Source organism: Astatotilapia calliptera, chromosome 5 (assembly GCF_900246225.1).
Source record: "Astatotilapia calliptera chromosome 5, fAstCal1.2, whole genome shotgun sequence".
Classification (NCBI taxonomy): domain Eukaryota; kingdom Metazoa; phylum Chordata; class Actinopteri; order Cichliformes; family Cichlidae; genus Astatotilapia; species Astatotilapia calliptera.
The window spans coordinates 31,549,796-31,573,133 of NC_039306.1; the positions used below are offsets into that span (position 1 = coordinate 31,549,796).

Genomic DNA, 23,338 nt, shown 5'->3' on the forward strand with positions numbered 1-23,338 from the left:
ACTAAGTTAAATGTGCTTTTTTTAAGCCATCACTAGAAATATATTACTCTGTGATACAGAACATGTGGGATATATATTACAGCATAAACACAGGTGGAATCAGAGCACAGAGAATTGTGCACTTGGAGGGAGAGCACCTGTACTTTCTCAGAGAAAAGGGGAGTATCAAGAGAGAGCACACTGTACTTCCCGCTATAGAATAACTCATCCTCTTGAGAGCAGGGAAAAAGTAAGACATAAGCAGGGATGTGTGAGGGAGGCGCCTGCAGAACATCTCTCTCTCCCCATTTCTCCACGTCCCTGAAAAGCTTGCTCAATGAGCCGGTTCCGACCATTCCTCCGGGCTGTTTGTCAAAAAAGGAAAGAGGAAGTCTTGAATGAGACAGAGAGGTAACACTTGAAAGGGAACATCTCTCTCAGGGGAACAAGAGAAAGGCCAGAGCAAAGCGGCGTAACTGAGATGGAGAGCCACGCCGATGAACAATGCTTTCTATTTGCACACATTTGCATAAGAAAAGGCAGCACAGCAGCCACCAGTTCCCCTAGTCGGCTGGTGAAAGGATGGGCACGCTAGACCTTCTAAAGAGGAGCTGGGGAGAATGGGAGTGGTGAAAGTGGGGCGTGTTGTCAGGATTAGCTGGTAGAGTGAAGAAAACATTTTGATAAGGGACGCCAGGCTTCCACTTCTCAACTACTGTTGTGAGTCTAACTGAAGGCATGTTGTACCACAACAAACTGCTGAACACCTCACACTGAGGGGAGGTGCCAAACATGTTGAAGTTTAAACAGGTGTACAGGTGTAGGTGTAATGCTAATGTTGCACTGCATGACTGCTGTGCGCAAAAATGTTATGGTAGGTATTTGCTATTAATTCTGTTAAAGAGAAAAATGATTCCACCTAAAGTTTCATGCTTACACTCTTGGATGAGAATAAATTGCAACCATTCAGTCCATCCTCTGTGTGAAGCAAGCCATTTTAGCTTCCTTCACTCTCGTTTTAAACCAACCATCTTGCAATTGGCTGCCCCTCGTAATCAAGTTTTAATCAGGAGGTGGGTGGGGCTTCTAGGCTCCAGAGCAGAGTTCCTGAGATGGCCATATTAGGGATATATCCTTTCAAATAATCCCTGGGATTATTAGCTCATTACTTGAAACTCAAATAATGTTCAACATGAGCCTCCACTTTCATAACAGTACATATGTGACAAAGTATAGGGGGGGAAGAAAAAAAAAAAACAGACAATAGGTCTCTCTTTAAGTTGGCATGTGTTGTTATATCCCAATTAGCCCAGATATTACAGAACATCTGTCTGTACAGGAGGGACAATTATGCACAGTGATGTCAACCTTGTGTGTTTTGCATCTGTTAAATCCTAATGGAGCCTCAAAAAAAGAAAAAAAGGAACCTAACATCTGCTGGCAGTGCTATCAACGGCCCCTAGTGCCGCAGCAGTGTGCAGTGCCTGATTAGGCTCACTTCAAAACAGCTTCAGACAAAGTTGTTGTCATTATGCAAGGAAATGTTATGTAGTGTGACTAATGTTGGAGTGACTGAGTCGATCTGGTGGGTTAATTAAAATGTAAGCAAATTTTCGATGCAATTTGGAACATGAGAATAGAAGTCGTGAATATGGCACAATATGAGAACTGTTAAAAAATAAATAAATAAAATCACACACTGCAAGCTTACTCTGACATGCTCCTGAATACATACTTTAATTATTGGCAAATGCAATGGTTTAATCCAATCACATTTGATCTGGAATACCAAGACTGACAGCACGACTGACGCACTTGATACAGTGCAGGCGTGGACTACAGCTCGCCACGCTACATTCATCATGCGCTGCTGGCCGTTATCGGTTGAATGGGCAGCCACCTAAGGCACGTCCCTCTCACCTCGCCAAGAATGTAAAGTCTCAGAAAGCCAGGAGGCTTAATGCTAAAATCAATACCTCTGACCCTGGACTCCTCCTGTGTTGTCCTTGCTGATGGTCAGTCGTGGACCTTTTAAGTTCTGGGGAACCATTAAGTTTAATGATTTCAGGAGTTAAGAAGAGATGAAGTGTTTCAGAACGTAGGGAGATCTTAAAGGCAGGCAGACTTGGAGACGCATGAAAAACATCTCTGATGTCACCACACAGAGGGAAGTGAGCATGATTAACAAGCAAGTTGAGATTAGAGTCCTACAGAGCTGTGGGAAAAGAAATGAAGTCCGCTTCATCATCTCGCTGGAACGACGACTGTAATCCTTCCATATGAGAGGAAGACAAGCATACTCTGGCACTTTGATTGATGAGCAAAATCTATAGCCTATAATCTGCAGGAGGACCGACGCTGGATCACACGGTGCCACACAAACCATGTTTAAATCACTGTCAGTAGCAATTTCCATAGAAACAAATATACAGAGTGTCTGCCGCCAACAAACAAGGGATGGAATCCATGTCATAAAACAGGAAAGTCCCTGTGTATCAACGCACCGGTCGTAAAAAACAGACTTGTGTCAGGCAAGAAACAACTGCAGGCACCGTTTGGCTCAATTTCTACTCTACAAAATGGAACAAACAAAAGCTGCATGCATAGGAACACCTTACCATGTATTCTTAAGTTTGCTGCCGGAGCTCAGCAGCCTGTTTCTCCACTTAATTGATTTCCCTGCAAGGAGTACTCCCTCCCTCGCCAGTCCCCGTTTATTTTATTATTTATTTGCCGTAATGCTCCTATCACAGTTCACTGGAGTTCACTATAGAGGCCTAATGTTACATGTTACAGTAAGTACTTTCAGCCTTTTTTTTGTCAAAGACTTCAAGACTTCTGGCTTCTTTGCAGCAGAAACCAAGCAGAGAGATTTACAACTTCTTAAAAGTACTAACAGTAAGTTTTTAAACTGTGGTCTGCACAATGAAGAATAAATCTGCTGACGACTGTCATCGCTTTCATTAGGCTGATGGTTTTAGGACTGTGCCACTGTTTCAGATCTGCTCTCTTGTGAGATCCCTGCTGTGATCATGTCAAATATTGAGAAAGCTACGCTGACGCGTGGCGCTATTTTTGGTGCAGCTGAATGGATGACGGGAGGACTGAAGTTTGAAGTGGCAATGTGCGTACTAAACTGTGGTCTTGCAGTCTCCCCGGGGAAGGAGTTACATGTTTTCTTGAACTGACTGACTATTTCCAGTTTGGAGGGGGAGCGCTGCTGTTTGATATGCAATAGAAATGATTAAATTGTCGTGCTCCAAAAGGGAAGAAAAAGGCAAATCACAAAAAAAAAAAAAAAAAAAAAAAAAAAAAAAAAAGTGTGTCGTTATGGTATAATTACTGTGACTCGTGTGCCTTTTTGTTGCTATTTAACAAGGCAATTTCATTGATAGTCTCTACTATGGTAGAATGCGAGCGTGAGAGAGAGAGACATTGGCAGGAACAGTGAGAGGGAGTGGGCGGTGATTAACATGCTAGAGTCAGGATGCATTTCAGAGGGGCACTGGGAGGAAACGACGGGCCATTACAGCACAACTAAGGGTCTGTTAATCAGCCTATTAGGGTTTAATTGAGGGTAGTTAATTAGGAGTCGGTGGGCAGTCTGTGCTCGGGGGTCAGGGGCTGACATGAGAAGCAGCTGACAGAGCAACCGGAGCTGATTGTTGCTGATGTATTTGCACAACGCCAGTGATTGATTGACAGGAAAATTGGTCTAAATTGCACCTATCTGTCCCTACCCGTTCTTAAACCTTTTAGGAACCATAAATTAAGCCCACTGTAGCTGTGAGCGAGGGAGCCAGTCGGGACTGTGTCGGAGCAGAGTGAGCGCGTTTACAGTGTGCCCCAGACTGTATGTCTCCACAAAAAATCATCACGCGCCCGCTCGCCTTTAAGGGCAGAAGCTGTTTAAAGTAAGTGGAAAATACAATTAATAAAAAAAATAAAATATAAAAAAAAAAGCACACAAAGGGAGCAGCTTTCTGGCTACAGTGAAGTTTAAGCACACCTCACACTAACGCTACACTGACATGACTCCACATCTTAAAATCTAATTTTTTTCCCTCTCCCCCAATATGGAGTAGTGGAAACAAAGATGTGCTTGTCCTTGTTTCTTAAAGCCAGCTCTGCATAGGGCACTGGCTACTACCAGAAGCTGATTATGGACTCTTTTAAAGTTAGATTTGATTTAATGTCCTGCTCTTGCCTCAGCTGGACCACGGGGGCACAGGAATGCGGCCCGCTGCTAGGATTGGCCCACGTAGCCTGTGGTGGATTCATCCTGTCCAGGGCCAGTCAGGAGCAACAGAGCAGGGCCACATTCAGCTCGCCTATCTGGGGAATAAACACGTCGTTCCCGCACAGGGGCCCAAAATCCAATAAAGGGCCGGACAAAGGCCCGTTTCTTGCCTCAGAATGCCAAACAACATGTGATCCCCTTAAGGGAAATAACTATGTCTGCTCCTCATAGGCCTCCGGGTCAGAAATAACGCCTGGGGAACTTCTTAACACATGTCCTGTTAGAGAGGCCATGTGCAGTTTCAACTGGTTAGAGACAATAAGGGACAAGCCAATCATACCGGTCTGTCATAAGATGGCATTTAAAAAAAATAAATCCAGACATGAGCAACAAGCCAACAAATCCCACAATTTTAATCGCCTACTACATCAACTCCAATGAAACCAAGCTTTGCCAGCAAACAGTATCTGAAGGGAAACGAATGACAGGGTCGATGACAAAAGGCAGCATTTTGCTTTTGCTGGTCCTCACACCAAGGAGGAATAAAGGGCCATTGACACCCGTGCTTCGAACTCACCTCCAACAGAGCTCACTTCACATTTCATGTCAGTCACTGCTAAATGCTATCTGGCTGGGTTTTATGCTCTCTCTGACCTGGTGACTTGATACTCAAGGAGCTGCGGGGAGGCTTTAGGTGTTTAATGCTCGACTGTGGGCAAGCACACAACTCATACAGTGTCAAGGCTTAAAGCAAGGAGTGTTTCTGTGGCTGAGATATATTTGTGGTGCTGGTGGTGGTCAGGGTATAAAACAAAGACGTTTTTCTTTCAGACACTGTGTGCACAACAGAATGTGACTGAATGCTTGAATAAATAAATAAATCAGAGTTGAGGTTTTGGAAAAAAATATAATTTGCTTTCACTCAATTAAAATAAACCAGTTGACACATATTACAAATATGTTAAAATTGTCTTTATAATTGTAAAGAACATCACAAAATGAAGACCAGTGCTGATTTTTTTTTTTGTAGATTTCAGTTTATTGTTCTCTTTAGTGTCCTCTGCTTTGAAAAATTTGCTCAAAGCACCTACTGGTGTCAAAGATTCATTCATTCACTTTTAAACTTGCACACTTTGATAGCTGCAGAGTGTTTCTGTGAGATTTCTGGACTCGTTCCAAACTATCAAGTCGCATCTCTTCGTCTTGGGTGAGTTTTTAATGGAACAATTTTATCTCAACCTCCTTACTGAAGCCAACCAGAAAAAAAAGGGCGCATAGCCTGTTAGTTTAATTAGTAAGCTATCAACGAGACTTCTAATCTAACAAACCCCTACTGGGTCATGGCCTACTTGGTCTCGAGACTATAAGATAAATGATCCTGCTCCACCTTCAACCTAATCGCTCGGTTACTCTTGAGTGATAATAGGAAAGTAAACTGAACTGAATTTTTTCACATTCGGTGACAGACTGCAAGTAGTTATGGTTGCCCAGAGATTGAGCGTGTGACATCATCACCATGTGGGCAACCACGTTCGATTGCAAGGTGACTGGGCTGGTCCAAACAGTCACGGTCTGACCTGACTGACTGTAATCACTCTGGTGAAGGTTTGCAAATAATCGCTGACTAATTTATAACCACAGACAGATTGAGTGGAACGCGTTGGCAAAGAGACAGTCTGCAATAACGAGCGCAACTCATCTGTGACGTGTCTTCTTGCAATAGGGGACTACGCTCCACAGGTTGCAAACTGTTTGGGTTGCTATCGAAAACCCAGGTTGCTAAGAGCGTCTGTAATTTAGCAGTTAAATTGTGGTTGTCACCATTTCTTTATTAAGAATTTATTTTTATTTTTTAAATATGGATGGACTCTGAATGTAAGCAGTTAAGTGAGTTTGTATTTTATGTATGTAGACAGTAAACAGATTATCAATTTTTGCTGCACAAACAACGTAATTGCTAACTTGAGCTCATTCAGCTGCAAACTTGTAACGGACCGACTCAATCCTTATCGCCGTCTCGACACACCAAAATCACTTTGAAGACAGAAACTGACTGCAATTTGTCACAGAACTGGACCCATTTGGGAAACAACCATTAACAACGGCAACAAGATTACAAGTTCATCATATATGATGACAGTAATGTTGGTGTAAAGGTGTGGGAGCTGGAGGTGTGGATGTTTTGATCATTAGACCTAAGCATCAGACTAATATTGTGTTAGCTGTTCCTCTCCAGCTAACACAATATTTATATGAATGTGTAGAAGCTTTGCTTTGAGCTTCTGGTGCCTTTTGGATCATATTGTGTTTATTTTCTAGTGAATGACACTCTAATGTTTTATTAATCTGTTACTAAGACTACAGTAATTAGCCGCCAGTTTATGACTTCTCCATCCGTCCACCTCCACTCTCTCTTCTGGTCTTTTTTAATGTTATTTTTATTTGTTTTAAACAGGACTTTATAATTTTCACAAAATAAAGACTTCCTGTTTTTATACATAGACAAACAGCCATAGCATAGCTGTGGGAAAGGTAAAAAAACATAACCAAGATTTACCATAGAAATAATGATCTACAGTCATATATTATACAACCCAGTGCCAGAATTCTGGCAAAGTGTAGGAGACCTTTGAGCCCTGCAGCTAGTACCAAGTAAGAAGCTGCAGATGTGCTGCCTTAATAAGCACTACAGTTCTATATTCTAAATATTGAACTGAAATTAATTCTTCAAGCTGTAGCATCTACGATGCAGTTAACTTCAGCTCCAAGGCCAAAGCCCATCGATTATTCCAACCTGAAGTAACATAAGCTTGTGTTGAACATAATAAATATGATACGGGTGTTTTAGGACTAGTGCTCAAGTTTACACATTGTTACACATTCATATAAATATTGTGTTAGCTGGGACACATTCCTGCAGGCTAGCCACTGCTCTGATCAAAAACACAACAGGCGTAACACGTAGAGGCGGATATGTCCTAGTGTAGGGCTGTGCGATATGACCAAAATCTCATATCCCGATATAAGAATTCTATCGTCCCGATAACGATATAAATCACAAAAATGTAACATTTTCTGTAAATTCTGTGAATCTCGTGCAGCTCTACTTGCGGGAAGTGTTTCCAGCTGCGCGTCCTTTACCCGGAGTCGAGTGTTTTAACCGATGCATGAAACAATAAATTTTTAGACATAAGTTGTAACGGCCGCCGTTTTCTTTGTGAGTATTTATTACACGGAGTTACACGGCATCCGATATATATCGTTATATCGAACAACCCTATCCTAGTGTCTGTTTATTTTAAAGTAACTGTTTCTGTTCACCTTCTGACCTAAACAAACAAACAAACAAACAAAAAAAGCCTTGCTGAGGTTTTACAAGGTGACATTTACAACAGCAGCCCAGGCGTCTCCGTTCTCTTCCTAGCTTCACACTTTGGAGCCTACACAGAAAACATCCCGTTCACCCTGAGAGCTCAGGGGCAGCCATCCTGGGATTGTGACACTGGCTTAGTCACGTTGAATAGCAAAGAGGCTTGAAGAGAGTGGAAGTTCATTTATGTAGGAAAACGCACAGCAGCAAGAGGCTCTTTATCTGTGTGAAGTGAGGCTGAAGACAAAATGCTGGGATTACATTTACACGAGAAAAACATTCTTAATCAGATCTAAAAAGTCAACTCATGCCCGAAGACATGATTAGGGAAGTCGGGTACCAGTGCGAGGTTCAATCAGAACTTATTTATCAAATCCTGGCACAATCCCAGCAGATCCTGACCAGAGTGCTAAGATTCTGCAGCTTGCAGAGAGGTGAGCCAAAGCAAACACAACTCAAGGTTGTTTTTTTTTAAAAAAAGAAAAAAAAAAAAAAGAAGTGTCTGAACAAGAAGGTACTCGTGTGCTGATTCATACCAGCCTGCAGCTCGGTTAGAGGACAGCCATCTGCTGTCGCACTCCCCCGCTAAGAGCCTGTTATAGCAGGACAAGCCACGAATCATCAGGTACATGTTACATCCATATAGATTTACTGGAACTAACACTTCTACTACAGGTAGAGAAAAACAGCGGGGCTGATGACAGCGCTGCCTCCACAGGTGCACGAGCATTTCACTGCTCCGTAATGTGATTGGTCCTTTACAGAGCAGTTGAGCCCCCATGGCAGGATTTTGAAGGGCTGTCAAAACGATCCCATCTATAGGCTTGCAAATCAGATTTCATGAGTTAGGATAAAAAAAAAAAAAAAAAACAAAAAGCTATTTTTTTTCCATTTCCACTATAATGGAAAATGAGGGCACTGATGCTAAAAATAAAGGATTCCACATTTATTAATTATTTCTTATTAAAGCTGTATTAATCAATATTTTTTCCCCTCTTAGGGCAGAGGAAATGTGCAAAGGTGCATTATGAAAAATCGTTTATAGTTACAACCCACTGAGAATGACTGAGGCTTTTTAGAACCTCTTATAGCCCAGAGTTTTGATATTCAAACTCCAGTACTTTGTTTTGCAAGTAGCTTATCAGACTCGCAAACAACACATGAGAGTGTTGGTTTGTTGATGAACACAGCAGAGCATCAAGCAGTTAAAAAGACCGATGGCAGAATTAAAAGGAAAGCAAATGTGAGACTTATATTCTTAAGGCTGAGCCAATTAGAGTAAAAAATAGGACGGCAGCCTCCTTTTGAAATAAATTAGCGGTTGCCTGGTGACTGGGCTAATTTGCTTTTTGCTGCTCTCGCCGACTGAGAGCCAACCTGCCTCTAAACAACACATCCCAACTCAGAGTAAGTGCAATCGCTCTCAGACAGATTGGTGACGGTTTGCAATCAATCTGAGTCAGATTCTTGTTACATTCCTCTGTAAAAGTAATGTTGTTGAGCGTCATCGTTTTGCAGACATGTAGCCATCCTCTTCTCTCTTATTCCATTTCAAATCTATGAGGGGCTGCTTGGACTGTGAATGAAAAAGTTAATGTCAATTTCTGTATGTGGGCACAGCAACAGGTTTCCATCAGATGGCAACAGGCAGCTTTTACCAGTTTATCACAGTTAGTTACCGTGTTAACACAAACAGATTGCGTCTCACTGCCAACTTGATTCTATTCAATTACAAATACACAGCAGAACGATAGACAGACTCATTCTTATTGTTCCGTTGCCATCGTCATGCATCAAAACGTGCTTTGATGCAAAGTTATCCTTGGACCACTTCAGTCAAAAAAAAGATTGTTAGTTTGTCGTCTGCTTTTCACTTTTCCACCTACTTGTCTAAGAAAAACGAGCTAATTTCAGAAGTAAGAACATGGATTTAAAAACCAATCTGAAGATATCACCTTGGCCTCGGGGAACGTTCGGGCAGGCAGGAGGATTAAAAAGATAAACTGGAAAATTACTCGTAAAAATTGAGCGCCGATGATTAGCTGTGGGCCTAATCAGAAAAGGAAACCTCACACCCTGCCTGATATTTACACATCCTGCAACCATACTGAAAAGCAGCACAGATAAAATTAAACAAAGGTCTTAAGCAAGCATGATTTCCACTACTACTACAAAAAAGGATAACACAGCAGTCACGGATATCATATTTTATGTGCATGAAAAACAATCTCTGGTAAAACATGAGATAAACCAGGTTTGACTGTTCCTGCAATTCCAGCATACATCACAGGATGCTAAACAGGACACAGTTACAGGCTGCTTGGTTTCTACCAAACACCGTGAAACTGCCTTCAGGCACTTGGGCTTCATCGTCTTTGATTCTTGACAGCGAACAAACAAAGTTCACAGACCCAGTCACCTCAGGTCCAGAATAAAAGCTGTGCAACAGCAAATTGTGTTTTGATGTCACATTTCTTATTGTGGTCCAGGAATCCGTGACATTGTACTTTCTTGCTTCAACCAGTCAACCAAAAAAAAAAAAAAAAAAAAAAAGCAGCCTTGGAAATATAAGCTGCCTCGCTCTCAGGTTTCCCTTCCGATGAATGGCGTAAATGTGAAGTATCGGCCTTTAACGGTCTATTAAATCTGATGATTTATTTGCTGGGTATTGTATGGCAATCCCTCACTTCTCGTCAAGAAAAGGTTACTTTATAGGAACCTGTGCTACCTCCTTAGGCCTTTCCTGCACTGGAGAGATTCTGTGGCTTCACCTACAATAGCGCGAAAACAATATGAAAAACACGAGGGAAGCATTATCCTATAGCAAATTCCATCCTCTCCGCTCCGGATTGGCTATCACAGCATTAAACCCCATAGATACACCTTCTCAAGTAACCAAATACAGCGACATCTGGCCCATTAACGCATGCATCCTGTGCTTACACGCGCCCAGGCAAACATGTGCACGCAAACTCATAAAGCCAAGCAGGGCAGATGCTCGCAAAGACACACACTTGTACACGTTCGTGTGACATATGAGCTAATCTCCCCACACATCAACTAGCAGCCCACGGCAAGTCCCTTTAGGTCTCGAGTCGCTGATCTCTGAGTGGCTTTTTTGGTTCAACCGGCCCTCGTTACGAGGTCTTAAGTTGCAGAGAGCACCAAGACACTTGACTGTGTTAGCTCAGGAGGTCTAAACCAAAGACAAGCACATCATAACCTCTCAGTCACGACGTCGCCAGATTTACAACCATATTATTTGGAACAACAGCGTGAGGCTTTCTCCAGAGGACTTGTGGCATTTTTTTTGCAAGTAGTTAGCATTCGACTGCATAAATGACAGGATAGAGCGATCAGCGGAGTCCAGATGTTGGGAGTCTTCTTTTTTTCGTGTGTGTAAACACTTTCCACAAGCGTCTCTGTGAGCAATGAGCTGGTCAAAAATGCTCCGGGGGCAATTTCACTGAGGTTTAACAATAAAGCCAGCGACAAGCCATATTTGTCATCTTGCGGCCGGCGGTAATACACACTTGCAATTGACATAAACGACTCATTTCAAAGCAGCCGTTGTGAGCGATTCTGGTTGACAACCATTCTATAAAAGCAACCTTTGTGATGCTGAGTTTTTCAATGGATCCCTCAAGTTGACCTCAGGGTGAGCTGGCCTTTCCACATCAAGTTCTGTTTAGAGACGAAAGGGGGACGCTTCATGGCTGCTCTGTCGAAAGGGATTTATTTGCTGGGACGAGAGAAGTAAAAGACATCTTTTCCTCTCCCTCGCTATCAGCCAGCAACAGTAAAGACAGACAGCCTCGCCTCAGGTTTATCTCGGCCTATCTGCAATGATGCCCTACTTGACATCGCCAATGTCGACTGGTAGAATCGTATCAGAGACGTTCACCGTCTGCAGGATTGACTTTCGGGAGCGCCAACAAAAGGCCAAGATGCTAATTCAGGTTCCATACGTCACGCATTGCGTTCAGCTTGAGCTCAGAGCTCAAACATACACAAAGATGGAGTGATTCTTTGGTGTTTCTCCCTCTTTATGGTGCAGACAGTCATTACATCAGTAGTTCCCCCCCCTCCCATTTACATGAAGCATTACAGAGGAGGACACACATACCTCTATTATTCTGTCGTGGATCTGAAGGCCTCCCTCTTTGTCTGCTGGACCTTTCTCCACGATCTTGGACACAAAGATTCCTTCATTCGAAGTGCTGTCGTTGTCGTCCTGCGGGAATAAATTGCAGGCATGTTCAGCGGATTAATGGAAGCACAGCGCTCACAGGGCTCGTTAAGGAAAGGAAAGCCTATAGAAGTCTCAATAAATCGCGCAATAAAAGTACTTTTAAAAAACACTGGAAACACTGGGTTTGGTTGTTGTGGGCAAAACCACATGAGCGTCTGTACAACGCTTTGCAAGCCTACAAAGTTGAAGGTTTAGTTCACCCAAATAACAAAGAAAAAAAAAAATCCCAAGCAAACTATTGCTGCCACCCCTATAAATGACACAAACAACATTTAGTTTGGCCTTGAGATTTAAGGGAGATTTCCAGTGAATCCACAAAATTTTACTGCCAGCAGTTTCTTTTACTGGCAGCAGTAATTTCCAGGCAGATCTCTCAAATCAGGGCACACAGAAAACAAAAATATCTGGAAGGCTCAACAGCAACAAGACTAAGTGAAAAAATATGGCTTTTTGCAATTTCTGTGAAATGCCCTTTTAACCCTACCCTTGAGTGTGGACTTAGGGATAAGCTTTAACTTCACATGCTTCCCAGGCCTTAAAGGGTTGACCCTGGTCTACAGAAGGGCCTAAATGTTGACACGCGGACATGCTGTAGGGGCATGAAGTAGCCTACATCAGACTCTGTGGCCGTGACCCCAGAGTCAGAGCTAAGTCTGGGTTAACAGCTATGTTAGTACTCTCTTTAAAACCACATGTAAATGTGTACCACACTCCTGCTGGGCTCTGTGACACAACTACATTTTACTAGGTACTTAAAGAAACCCCAGAAGTTACAGAACAGATGCTAATTAATAATTTCTGGTCTGCTTCCTCTTTCAGGGACATCGTGTACAGTGTTAACACTGCAGTGCTTTTGCTGCAAGTTCCACAACATGCCTACTACTACTTTGCCTCACCGCTATCACATGAGCTGCAGACAAACAAGCTCATCTAGGAGACCACAAATCCTGGCAGTTGATTGCGCTCACCATGCCATACCAGTATAACAGCCACATGAAACACACATGTCAAAGGCTGCTAGGATATTAGCCACTTCCAATTCTAATGAGTAGCTTCTTACACCACCTGATGATTTGAGGCTCACTAGGAAAGCAAAAGCCAAGTATTATCTCCGCTGTCGTACAAGTTTGATGCATGGCTCTGTCACAGCAACTCCACGAGCAAATCTACGGTTAAATGTCGATCTTTTTATAGCTTCCTGCTATAAAAAGTTTTACTGCGATAATCTATGTCACTGCTGAAAAGTGCGTCACTGTGGCTGTGGAAAACCAAGTCTGCAACAGTGGAAGTGAAACAGATACGGCGTTTCAATAAGACCTCGGCTGCAGAAAGAAGCTCCGTGTATGGGAGATGCCAGCGTTGAGATATTTTCCAACCCTTCACTCGGCAGAGCGCGTGGCATCATTAATGACTTTAACTTCAGGGGCCTCGAGGCAGAAAGCGGCTGAGAAAAGTTCAGTCTGGGTTTAAAAGACCCTTTCCTCTCCTCTGTGTTTACCTCACCACCAAAATCCCCTCAATTAGAGACAAAACAACTGTGGTGGAAGCCATAATCCCAGATTTAACTCCCATAAAAGTAATTATAGTTTTTTTTAATCTGTAATGCCAAATCCGCTAAACCAGACCAATATATAAACACAATAAAACTTGATAGATGCGGTCCATCTATCCACAGTCAAAAAAAAAAAAAAAACCATGCACGACTGTCTAAGTTGCGGCAGTCAGCACAGAGGAGGCTTGTGGTACTTCCACTATTTGCCATTTGACACTTGGCTGATCACCGGGGAGGGGGTGGGGGAGACGGAACCTCCAAGTTGCTCAGCTTTCAACCTACCACGCATGGCCTTCCTCCTATGATGTTAAAACCCAGAGAGCCGCCCTCACGAAGAAGGACAACGGTCACGCTTTTAGTCTCGCCTTCCTACAAACAGACAGGAGAGACACACGTGAGCAAAGAGATGGCAGGAAGTTATTCAACATAGACAACAACTCAATATTAATCTTAATTAATCTTTTTATTCTTTTAAATTCAAAGAGTGAAACTTTCAAAACACAGGGGCTATATTGTACTCATATTTTGATAGCATCTGTCTAACTTTCAGGTTGTATTCACCAGCTACAACTGCTGCAAGCAAACAGATGTTCCTAATTCTCTGTGGTAGCCCAACAACAAAATAAGAAACTATTGACTGCTCTATTGTCAATAAACTCTCTTCATGCCGTGTTTGTCATTAACATCCAGCCAAACATGGTTTCTTCAAAAGAAAATATCACTTGCTGCTCAAAATGGCCAAATACTCACTACATAGCAGAAAGCAAACAAACACTGTTAGCTTAGTAGCCAGATCTTTTCAGCAGTTCCTTGAATCTTTTGGTTAGACATCTTTGTATATTATGGTACTGCTTCTGCTGTGTAACTATTAAAGGAAATCTTACGTGTAAAAAGTTCAGCACATGACCAAAAGAACCGGGCTGTCAACACATTACACCATGAAGCTCCCAGCGCACCATTTGTGTGCTGGTGTTAATGACTCACCAACCTCGCTCTGTAATTTTACATAGTCTGCCACAGCTGCTGGAATATGCATGTCCATCAATCTGCATGTCAAAGTACCCTGAACCTCAAGCTGCCCCCAATGTGCCATCAAAATGTGAGTGTCTGCATGAATCTTAGGCTACATCCACACTAGCCCTCCGCTATCTTTGTTTAATTGGTCACATGACTGCATCACATGACTAAAACGTGTCATCGTTTTCGAAAAGGCTCCGGGTTCACTGTCACTGCAACGCCAAAACGGCGTTTTCAAATGTATCTGCTTTGGAGAGCGTTTGAAAACGCTGCGTTTTCCTTGACCGAAAACGCTGTCTCAGTGTGGACGGAAGGCCAAACCGGAGAGAAAAAGATGCGTTTTCAAATGAAAACGTATTAGTGTGGACATGGCTTCAGGCAAAGCACTTATGTGTATGTATATGTGTGAATGAGTGAATAAAGACTTGTACTAGAAAATGCTTTGAGTGCTCAGCTAGAGTAGAAGCACTTCACAAGTACCAGTCCGTTTACAAATTAAGCTAGTCATTATTCAAGTTAACTCTGAATTACTTATCATAAATGATTTGATTACAAGTAACAGTTGTGCATAACTAAAAACAGACAACTTCAGTCTCAGGCCCACAACCATTTTTAAAAAAAATGCCAATCCAGTGCTAGCCAGTGTTGGTGTAACATATGAACTACAGCATCCATGTATATAGATTACTTGTTCGTTGTAACTTTAAAGTCAAAAGGTCAGCTTTGTAATTCAAATACTGTTATTTTATTCCAATGAAGGAACTGGTTGCTATTGAAGTGTTCCAACATTTCCCTGCTCCTTTTGTTGTGCAGAGTGGAATCTGGCCATTGAGCCGGTCAGCATGTGAAGGTCATTTAGTGAGATGACAAAGAGATTTGCAGTTACACAGTTGGAGCATTCGCATTGTCCTGACCCAGGGTGATAATAAGAGTCTGTCAGCTGCTACAAAGCTCAATTCCTCTTGTTGAAGAAGTACCTGCAAGCTAAGCACAGCTCCACAACGTCGCTGCTGAGGAGGACTAAGATGCTGGTGCTACAGTTCAGAACTGCAAAACTAGCAAAAGCGAGTTTCTTTCTAGTTAGGTGGTGGACAAACTGCTGCCTATATCAACCTGTTATGCAGTGAGCTAAAGTGGACAAACTCGGGTAAATTTACAGTGGGTTACACACCTTCTGGACAATATAAATGAGCACAGGATGGTACAAATTTTTCGCTACAACATAACAGCTGGTATGTAGTTTCTAATGGCCAGAATCTTGTAATGTAACAAGTTACTTTAGCTTCTTCAAATTTCACCATTCTCCAGGGCTTAGCCAGCACACCCAGCCTGAAATGATGACCAGGTCAAAGAAGAGAACCGCTCTCTCACGAACCGTTGTCCTATGTAAATGAATACACCAGCGGGCCTTTTGACTCAGAAGCTACATGACATGAAAACCTCTGGGAAACTCGCAGAGTCAGCCCTTAATCTGTTTTTTTAAGGAGGACTTAGAGGGGAGCTATGAGGTAACATAATTTCAGCTGCCGCTCCAGTATTCTGCGAAACACTGAGACTAAATATAAAGCAGATATTACTGGCATGTACAGCATCCTGACTGCCATATAGCCTAAAAACACCAGCATGTGCAAGTCTGGCCCTGCAGGAATGTGCGCTTCTGTCACGACAGCATTAGTGGCACATGCTTCCGAATTATAGTGAACTACAGCCGTCGCTGTCAACAAGAAGACAGTTGGGCATTATGCTTGTTGAGACAAAGTGGAATTAATATGACAAATGAAAAAAAGGTACAAAGCAATTGGCTTTTCCATCCTCTTCACTTATGCTGAATGTGTCACAGGCCTCAAAACAAACTAGTCTTCAAATTTCATCCACAAGAACCATTAAAATGAACAATTATGAAGCTTTTCTCCCCCCCTTCCCCTCTCTTCCCTTCTCACCACATCTGCAAACACTCTAACAATGATCCAACCCCCCAAAAATGAAGTAAACGTCTTCAGGATGAGATTGCAAATTTACTAAAAACATCAGGTGTGCTTGAGTTATATTAAAGACTAAAAAGAAAAACTGATGTGCTAAACACCACCAAAACAAAACCGTGGAGACACAATGACATGGGCGCTACAGCAAGTAAACAAAAGCTCCGTGGGGAGAAAAAAAAAAACAACAAAACTTTGTTGGTGAGGTAAGAAATGGCACGCTGGCAGTGAAACTTTAGTCTGCTGCTCACTTGTGACTTGGCACACTCACGGTGAGCCTTCACCTCAGCACTCGTCACACTTTCCGAGTCTGTCCTCCATCAAGCTGCCTTCCCCCTGTCTAACTCTTAATATAGTTCACCTAATTATAGTGTAGGTACTGTAATACAGAACAAAAAGGGAACATATTGATTTATAAACTACTGGCATGTGGTCAAGAGACAGAAACTCAGTGACCTTGTAAATGTAGGGCAGTTTACCCCATTAATGAGGTAGTGAAGTCTATTTCAAATCAATGACAAGGATTATCACTCAATGCTAATGTATATACACAAAGGAACCAGCAGCCTAATGCATTTTTATTAGACGAAATGGGCATCTTCAATGAATACATGATGGCTTTTATTAATGTGATCTGTCATGTTCAATTGATAGCCATGCTTGTGAAATAACTAATAGCTTCCTTTGTTCTGTTAAGCTATCTCACAGAGCCCTGCTTTAAAAAAAAAAAAAAAGTCCACAATTAGCCTAATCAGTTTGAGGTCACAATTACTCCAATCAAATTCAATGCAGGATCGATCAGTTTGATGTCTTGTGATTTTAAAAGACACTTGTTATTAGATCAAGAACCTTTAATGCTGTCATCTGCAGCCAAAGGGGATCTTGGTTCAAAAACACAGATCCAATCTTTTATGGAGAGTGTGACAACACTTCTAACAGCCCTGCAATGAACCACAGTAAAGATCTGAGCTTTTTGTTCATTGATTTTCCATCAGTTTTATTTGTCTTTCTTGCATTTAGTATTAAATAATCTTTCTTTTAAATACCAGTCAGTTACTCCTCATCTCCCAGTTTTTGGCATTAAAAGACATTGAAGTTGAGGAGTGGTGGAATCTCTAAACTAAAGTAAGTTGCCAGTCAGCTGTAACAATGGACTTGCATTCATCCTTTGGTAGTGATCTGATGATCAGTACTGAGCAAAGGTTTTGAGCCAACACTCTGTTTGCTAGGACATTGGGAAATAGGAGGCAGCGATTTATTGAAACATGTGCAAACATACAGGAAAACACAGTTTATAAGGCAAGCACAGAGTTAGCGCAATTCTAACGAGCTTGAAAACTCGAATTTGCTAAGACCACCTTTATTCTTCAGCACACCCTGAACTAGTTCTCCAGGCTCCCTGAACAACATTCAGAGCTCTTCTTTGGATGTTGGCTGCCTTTTGTCCTGTTCTCTGTCAAGATGCTTCAGTAATGTTGATGTCTGGGCTTTGGGGTAGCCAATCCATGACTGACAGTGTTCCACAGTATGTTTTTCTATCCAGGTATGTGTTTGGGAACACTGTCATACTGAAAAATTAAGTTGTTGCCAATCAGATGTTTTCCAGGTGGTATTGCATGGTTGATCAAAATCTGACTGTACTTTTTGGAGTTCATAATTCCATCAATTTTGACAAGATCTCCAACACCACCAGCTGAGATGCAGCCCAAACGATGACGGAGCCCCCAGCGTGTTTTACAGGTAACTACCGGCACTCACTGTTATACCTCTTTCCTGACCTTTTATTTTTGGTTCAATAATTTGAAACAAAATTTTCAAATCTGAATTCCACAGCCCAGAAGATGATTTTCAGCTTTTCAGTTGTGTAATTTAGCATACTTCAGTCTTTCGTCCCCGTTTCCCTTCCTTAAGAATGCCACCCTCCACTGAGACCATTTCTGATGAGGGTTCAATGAACAGCAGATGGGTTAACTGCAGGGCCAGATGCATCTCTCAGGTCCCGTGTCAGGACTTGTTATATTTTTAATATTTTTTTAAGGACATGATTTTCAGCTGCTGCTTGGTTAGTTTAACAGGCTTCCCACTTCTCCCTTTGTCTACTTTCAAAATCTCTGAAAATGGTCAAGTGCAGAGTTGAAAACGAGTGAAAATACCACAAATATCCAAAGAAAACTTTACAAAGCCTGGACAGTGCCAAAAACTGCTTTAAAAAAGAAGAATGCCACAAAGGTTGCAAGAAAGTCTGGCTTCTTTAATATAACCTAAAATATAAAGAAATATCAGGTAGCCTGAGACTTCTGCATAGTACTGCATGTCATAAAACTGCATTAAAACCTTTTTCCCCCAATGATCTTTTGAATTGTGAAATGCACTTCCCATTGGATGCACTCCATTTAGCGCGTTCCAGGTCCGTGGTATTGTGAATGCTGGCTCACTAGCATGGCTTCAAAGGAGTAGGTCCATCAGACAAGTCATTACCTGGGCTTTTGCTGCTTTGGCATGTCAAAATATCCCTTTTCGGAAATTACCAATAACACACTGATGTAATTAGGCTCTTGATTACTGAAATCATGAGAAAGAAAAAAAAAGGGAGCAAAGATTTTGGACAGACTGCCTCTAACAGCTAATCCCAGTTCGTATTCACATTTGTGAGAGAACCTCATTCCTGTTCACTGCTTGACTGGATCCAATGAAAGGCCTTTCGAGATAGAAAGAAATAAAGAAACCTCTTCTAACGAGTTGCAATATCACCCACAGATATTAAATCTCATCCTCAGAAAAGTTCTCAACCATTCCTGTATCTCATACATATGTTCAAAGCATGCCTCAAGTGCAGACGTTATTCCTTCTGTTTTTACGTTAGAACAGCCACAATGGCAATAACACACTTAATGTAGAGCTCAATGGCAGGACTGAGATGCCGCTGTCAAATGAGCTATGATAACTTGCTGCGCTACAGGCCCAGGAAGCTTCTTTATACCAGCATGAGCGATTTCCCGATTTGCCTGCATCGGTGCTTTTGATGCGCAATTTACCAGTCTACTAGAACACATTTTACTGGGAGCTGAGCCCGTAATGAACAAATGAAAGCACCCAGCAAAAGCAGGGGGAGGAAAAGAGAGTGAAATCTTTGATAGGTGATTTATTAAAGAACTTCTGGGACATAAAAAGGGTGTAATTTTTTTTTTTTTTTTTTTTTTTTTTTAAAGGCACATCCCATTCATCCATATTTCTACTAATAATTATTTCTCCTCTAAAACAAAACCCTGACCACTCCCATTTGCTAATCCCAGCAGCAGTGCAAGCACCATACACTAATTCAATTCATTACCAGATTTATGAACTCCTGCATCCTTTATGATGTTGATAATGGGCCACTGGGTTTATAAATTTGAACCATAAAACATCCTTACATCAGCTCTTCCTCAGCCCCCCCCCCCCACCTCGCAGGGGCCTTGCACAGATCAAGCTTTACTGTTTTTAAGGCCTTTTGGGACCTCATAAGCCCTTACTAGCTCATTCAACTTTGGTGCCAGCAACTCTGCTGCAGCCCTGATTCTAATTTGTTATGATGGTCTCGGGGGAAAGGGCGAACATCCGATGACAAAAAGCCTCAAACAAGCATGCTGTGAGGGGGTGAGGCATTATAACTGGAACCTGGTTCTTGTTGTGTACAGAACTGCAGTAAATATTTAGCCCTCCCCCCACCCCACATTTACTGCCAGCTGGCCAAGAGGCACAGCTGACATCCATGTCTCAAAGCAGGCAGCCAAGGCACGAAGTTCTCCTGGAAACACCAGGGGGAAAAAAGAAAAAAGCAGAATCGCCAACAACATTGACTTCCTTTTCCAGTTGGGTTGAAGTTAAACAAAAAGGCAGCCACCCAAACAACAAGGAGGCCCAGTTAAAGTAACATTTTAAGAACTCCCATAGTGCCGACAAAAACATGCTGAGGAAGATATTTTACAGCCTATAAAAGTTGGCCTTAAGGCAATTGCCTTATGCGCAGTGCATGTCAGGATCAACTTTAAGTTGCAGTGGAATTATTTTATTCTCACAGAACACAGATTTTCCAGGCGTCACACTGTGGATGACAGCAGGGAGAAGCTACTGGGAATCACTCAGAACAAAAACTTTTCCTGCTTACCTTGCAGGAGAAAGCCACGGTCTTGGTGAGGGAGTCGATCCTCTCGCTGTATTCTGTGAATTTCTTCTGATACTTGAGCGCTGTCATCTGCAGCTCGCTGTGCACGGCGGAAAGTTGTGCCAGGAGAGCCTTCTCCCTCTTGTTTGCTTCTATGGTCTGCTTCTTGAACTCCCTATCCAGGATGATCATTCTGCACTGCAGCGCGCTGTTGTGCGCCTTCAGGGCTCTCAGGCAGCAGTGGCTATTTGATTTCTGCTCCTTTTGGGTGAGCATCAGCCCGCAGCCGCTCTCGCAAACCTCCACCGGTCTGTAGTCGCACGTCTCCCGCATATGAGCATCCACGTCCCGCAGGTTGAGCACCTCGCTGCATCCTCTGTTCCTGCACTTCGCCGGGGAGTAGTCGCACATCTCGGCGTGCTCGGCCAGATGCTGCAGCTTCACCACGGCATCGCAGCCCCTCGTATGGTTATCGCATTTAATCTCCAGCTTCAGGATGAGGTTCTTTAGAGGCAGGACGTGGTTCAGCTCTTTGGTGGAGATCCGCTGACATTTGACCGGGCAGCTGCTCTGCTGGACGACCCAGGGCAGCACGCAGCCAGAGCAAAAGACGTGACCGCACGGAGTCGTCAGCGGGTCCTCCAGGACTTTATTGCACAAGTTGCATTTGAAATCCGGGTCCACAGTCCCCTTGAAGCGGTCCAACTCGAATCCCATGGTTTCCCTAAATCCAGAGACAAACTTGTGGACTCCCCACCCCCGCAGATCTAAGTCGGAGGAGCAGTGGGGCGTTTTTCTCTTAGCTGGTCATTGGTGGAGCGTTCGCCGAGACCTACTTGCTCCGAGCTCTCCTCACTGTCTAAACTCTACTAATTGACCGAGACTTTTTGGTGCCTTCAGGAGCGCCTCGTACGCGAACTCTCTAAAGTTAGAAGTTAGAAGTTTTTCACCCTGAAAAATAGATATATTTCGTTTCCTTTGCACGCAAAAAAATGTTTTTTGTAACTGCAAAGGAAAAGGTGAAATCAGGAAAAGGTGACAATTTTTAGGGCCGTTTATGACACGTAAAAGCAACAATTTCTGAACCAAAGTGTGAGAAACGGCAAACTTCTTTTATTCCGTCACAATTCAGCCTTTATTTCTACATTTGGAGCAAGTTACAGGTGATCAGTGCATGAAAAACATCAAATTCGAACGCATCTTCACTTCGTTTGCGTGACTTCAGCTTTTAAAATCTACACTTCTGATAGTCAGTGAAGGCGACATTCCGAAAGTTTTCTGCCGTAACTACTCTACTAACGGCGCACAGAGTACTCAGCCACTGGGATAAAAAGTAGCTTGCGCATTTCTTTTCAAATAGAAGAATGAAATAAAGGATGTCATTTGTTTATCCATGTAACCAGTGAAAATATTTTTTTTCTTATTTATTTCTATTTATTTCTGCAAAAAATAGAGTCTGACTAATAGTTTTGGGAACTAAAACTATTAGTCTAAAACTAAAGTTTTCAAAGTTTTATTGTCATATGCACAGTAAAGAAACATGTTTTCCTATACAATTACATTCTTCCTTTGATATCCGTGACGCTAAACAGCAAAAGAAATCCCATATAAAATAGGTAAATAGAATAAATGATCATTTAAAACAATACAAAGAATTATAAACTATAATGAGTAACTGTGCGGTTATGAGTTCACCTACCAATGCCTTTAGGTTTTTTTTTAGTTTTTTTTTTTACTTATATACAAAGTCTGAATTGTTTAAAAAAGAAAAAACAAACAGAATATATCATTCAAATGTTATATAAAAACAATGATACAATGCTTTATAAAATCCCATAAACCTATAAAGTCTACGGCTGTATATTTAGAGGATAAACAGCCATTTCATTTCATAAATGTTAGTTTATGAATGTTACTCACCACACAGAGGGTGAGCGTTCAGGCATGCACAACACTTGTGAAAACAAGCATCTTTGGAAGGACATTACCCAGTACAACCACAAGAGAGACTTCAAGTTACAACACACTTTAAGAGGGGGTGAGATCAGGTAAAAGTTGGGGAAATCAACACAGATCACAATGCGAGGTATGACAATGAATATCTGAGGCGCCGCCGAGGGATTCGTGTTTGAACACACCCCTCACCAGAGGCCTTACCTAAAGAAAGCGTGATATTGTTTTACCACTTTGACACTCTGATCTGAGTCCACTTCCAATACCAGCAGGAGGGCATGTAGCTCTGAATGCGTTTGAATTTTAACGTAAACTCCAGTGGACACACTGGTTTCGCCCTAGAGAAGGAAAATAATAGCCTCTGTTGCTAAAGCAGACAGTCTGTGTCGGACCTGACCCTGCCGTGATTAGATACCCATTCCTACTGGTTGCCTCCTCTTTCGGAAATCCAGTTTTATGCAATGCCATGCTCAATAAAACCTTTCCATATGTGCGTTATCCAGAACTAAAAACACGGGCTTATCAAAGACTTCATGGACAACGCGTGATAGAGAGAGTCTGAGCTCGTGGGTAATCCTACACTGATGTTATGGGATGGCTTAGATGGAGTGGAATAAAAACTCCCTGTGCAGAACACCTCGAAGATTCTTGTACTGCATATACTACAGCATGTGATTATATTATATATTTCTTAGCCAGTATTCTTCAGGTCATGACTTCATTTTTTTTTAAAAAAGATCATCTTTTTTTTGGATTATTTTATTTTAAATTTCCAAAATATAACACAGAAACAAAAACAAAAACAACCTCCCCCCCCCAAAAAAAGAAAGAAAAAATATATATATACACACA

At 42.2% G+C, this 23,338-nt stretch overlaps 1 protein-coding gene across 2 annotated transcripts in view; it reads right to left on the minus strand.

The window, feature by feature from the left end:
* Positions 1-21,415, minus strand: part of pdzrn3b (PDZ domain containing RING finger 3b) — a 98,746-nt gene extending 77,331 nt beyond the window's left edge. The window contains exons 1-3 of one of the 2 annotated variants that reach the window (XM_026168916.1): positions 20,537-21,415; positions 13,676-13,762; positions 11,716-11,823 (exon numbers count right to left, since the gene is read on the minus strand). In XM_026168916.1, the coding sequence (XP_026024701.1) occupies positions 11,716-11,823; positions 13,676-13,762; positions 20,537-21,250 (909 nt within the window). In that variant the 5' untranslated portion in view covers positions 21,251-21,415. The remainder of the gene's footprint in view (positions 1-11,715; positions 11,824-13,675; positions 13,763-20,536) is intronic. The other variant, XM_026168917.1, reaches the window with a different exon arrangement.
* Between the last annotated feature and the right edge of the window lie 1,923 nt (positions 21,416-23,338).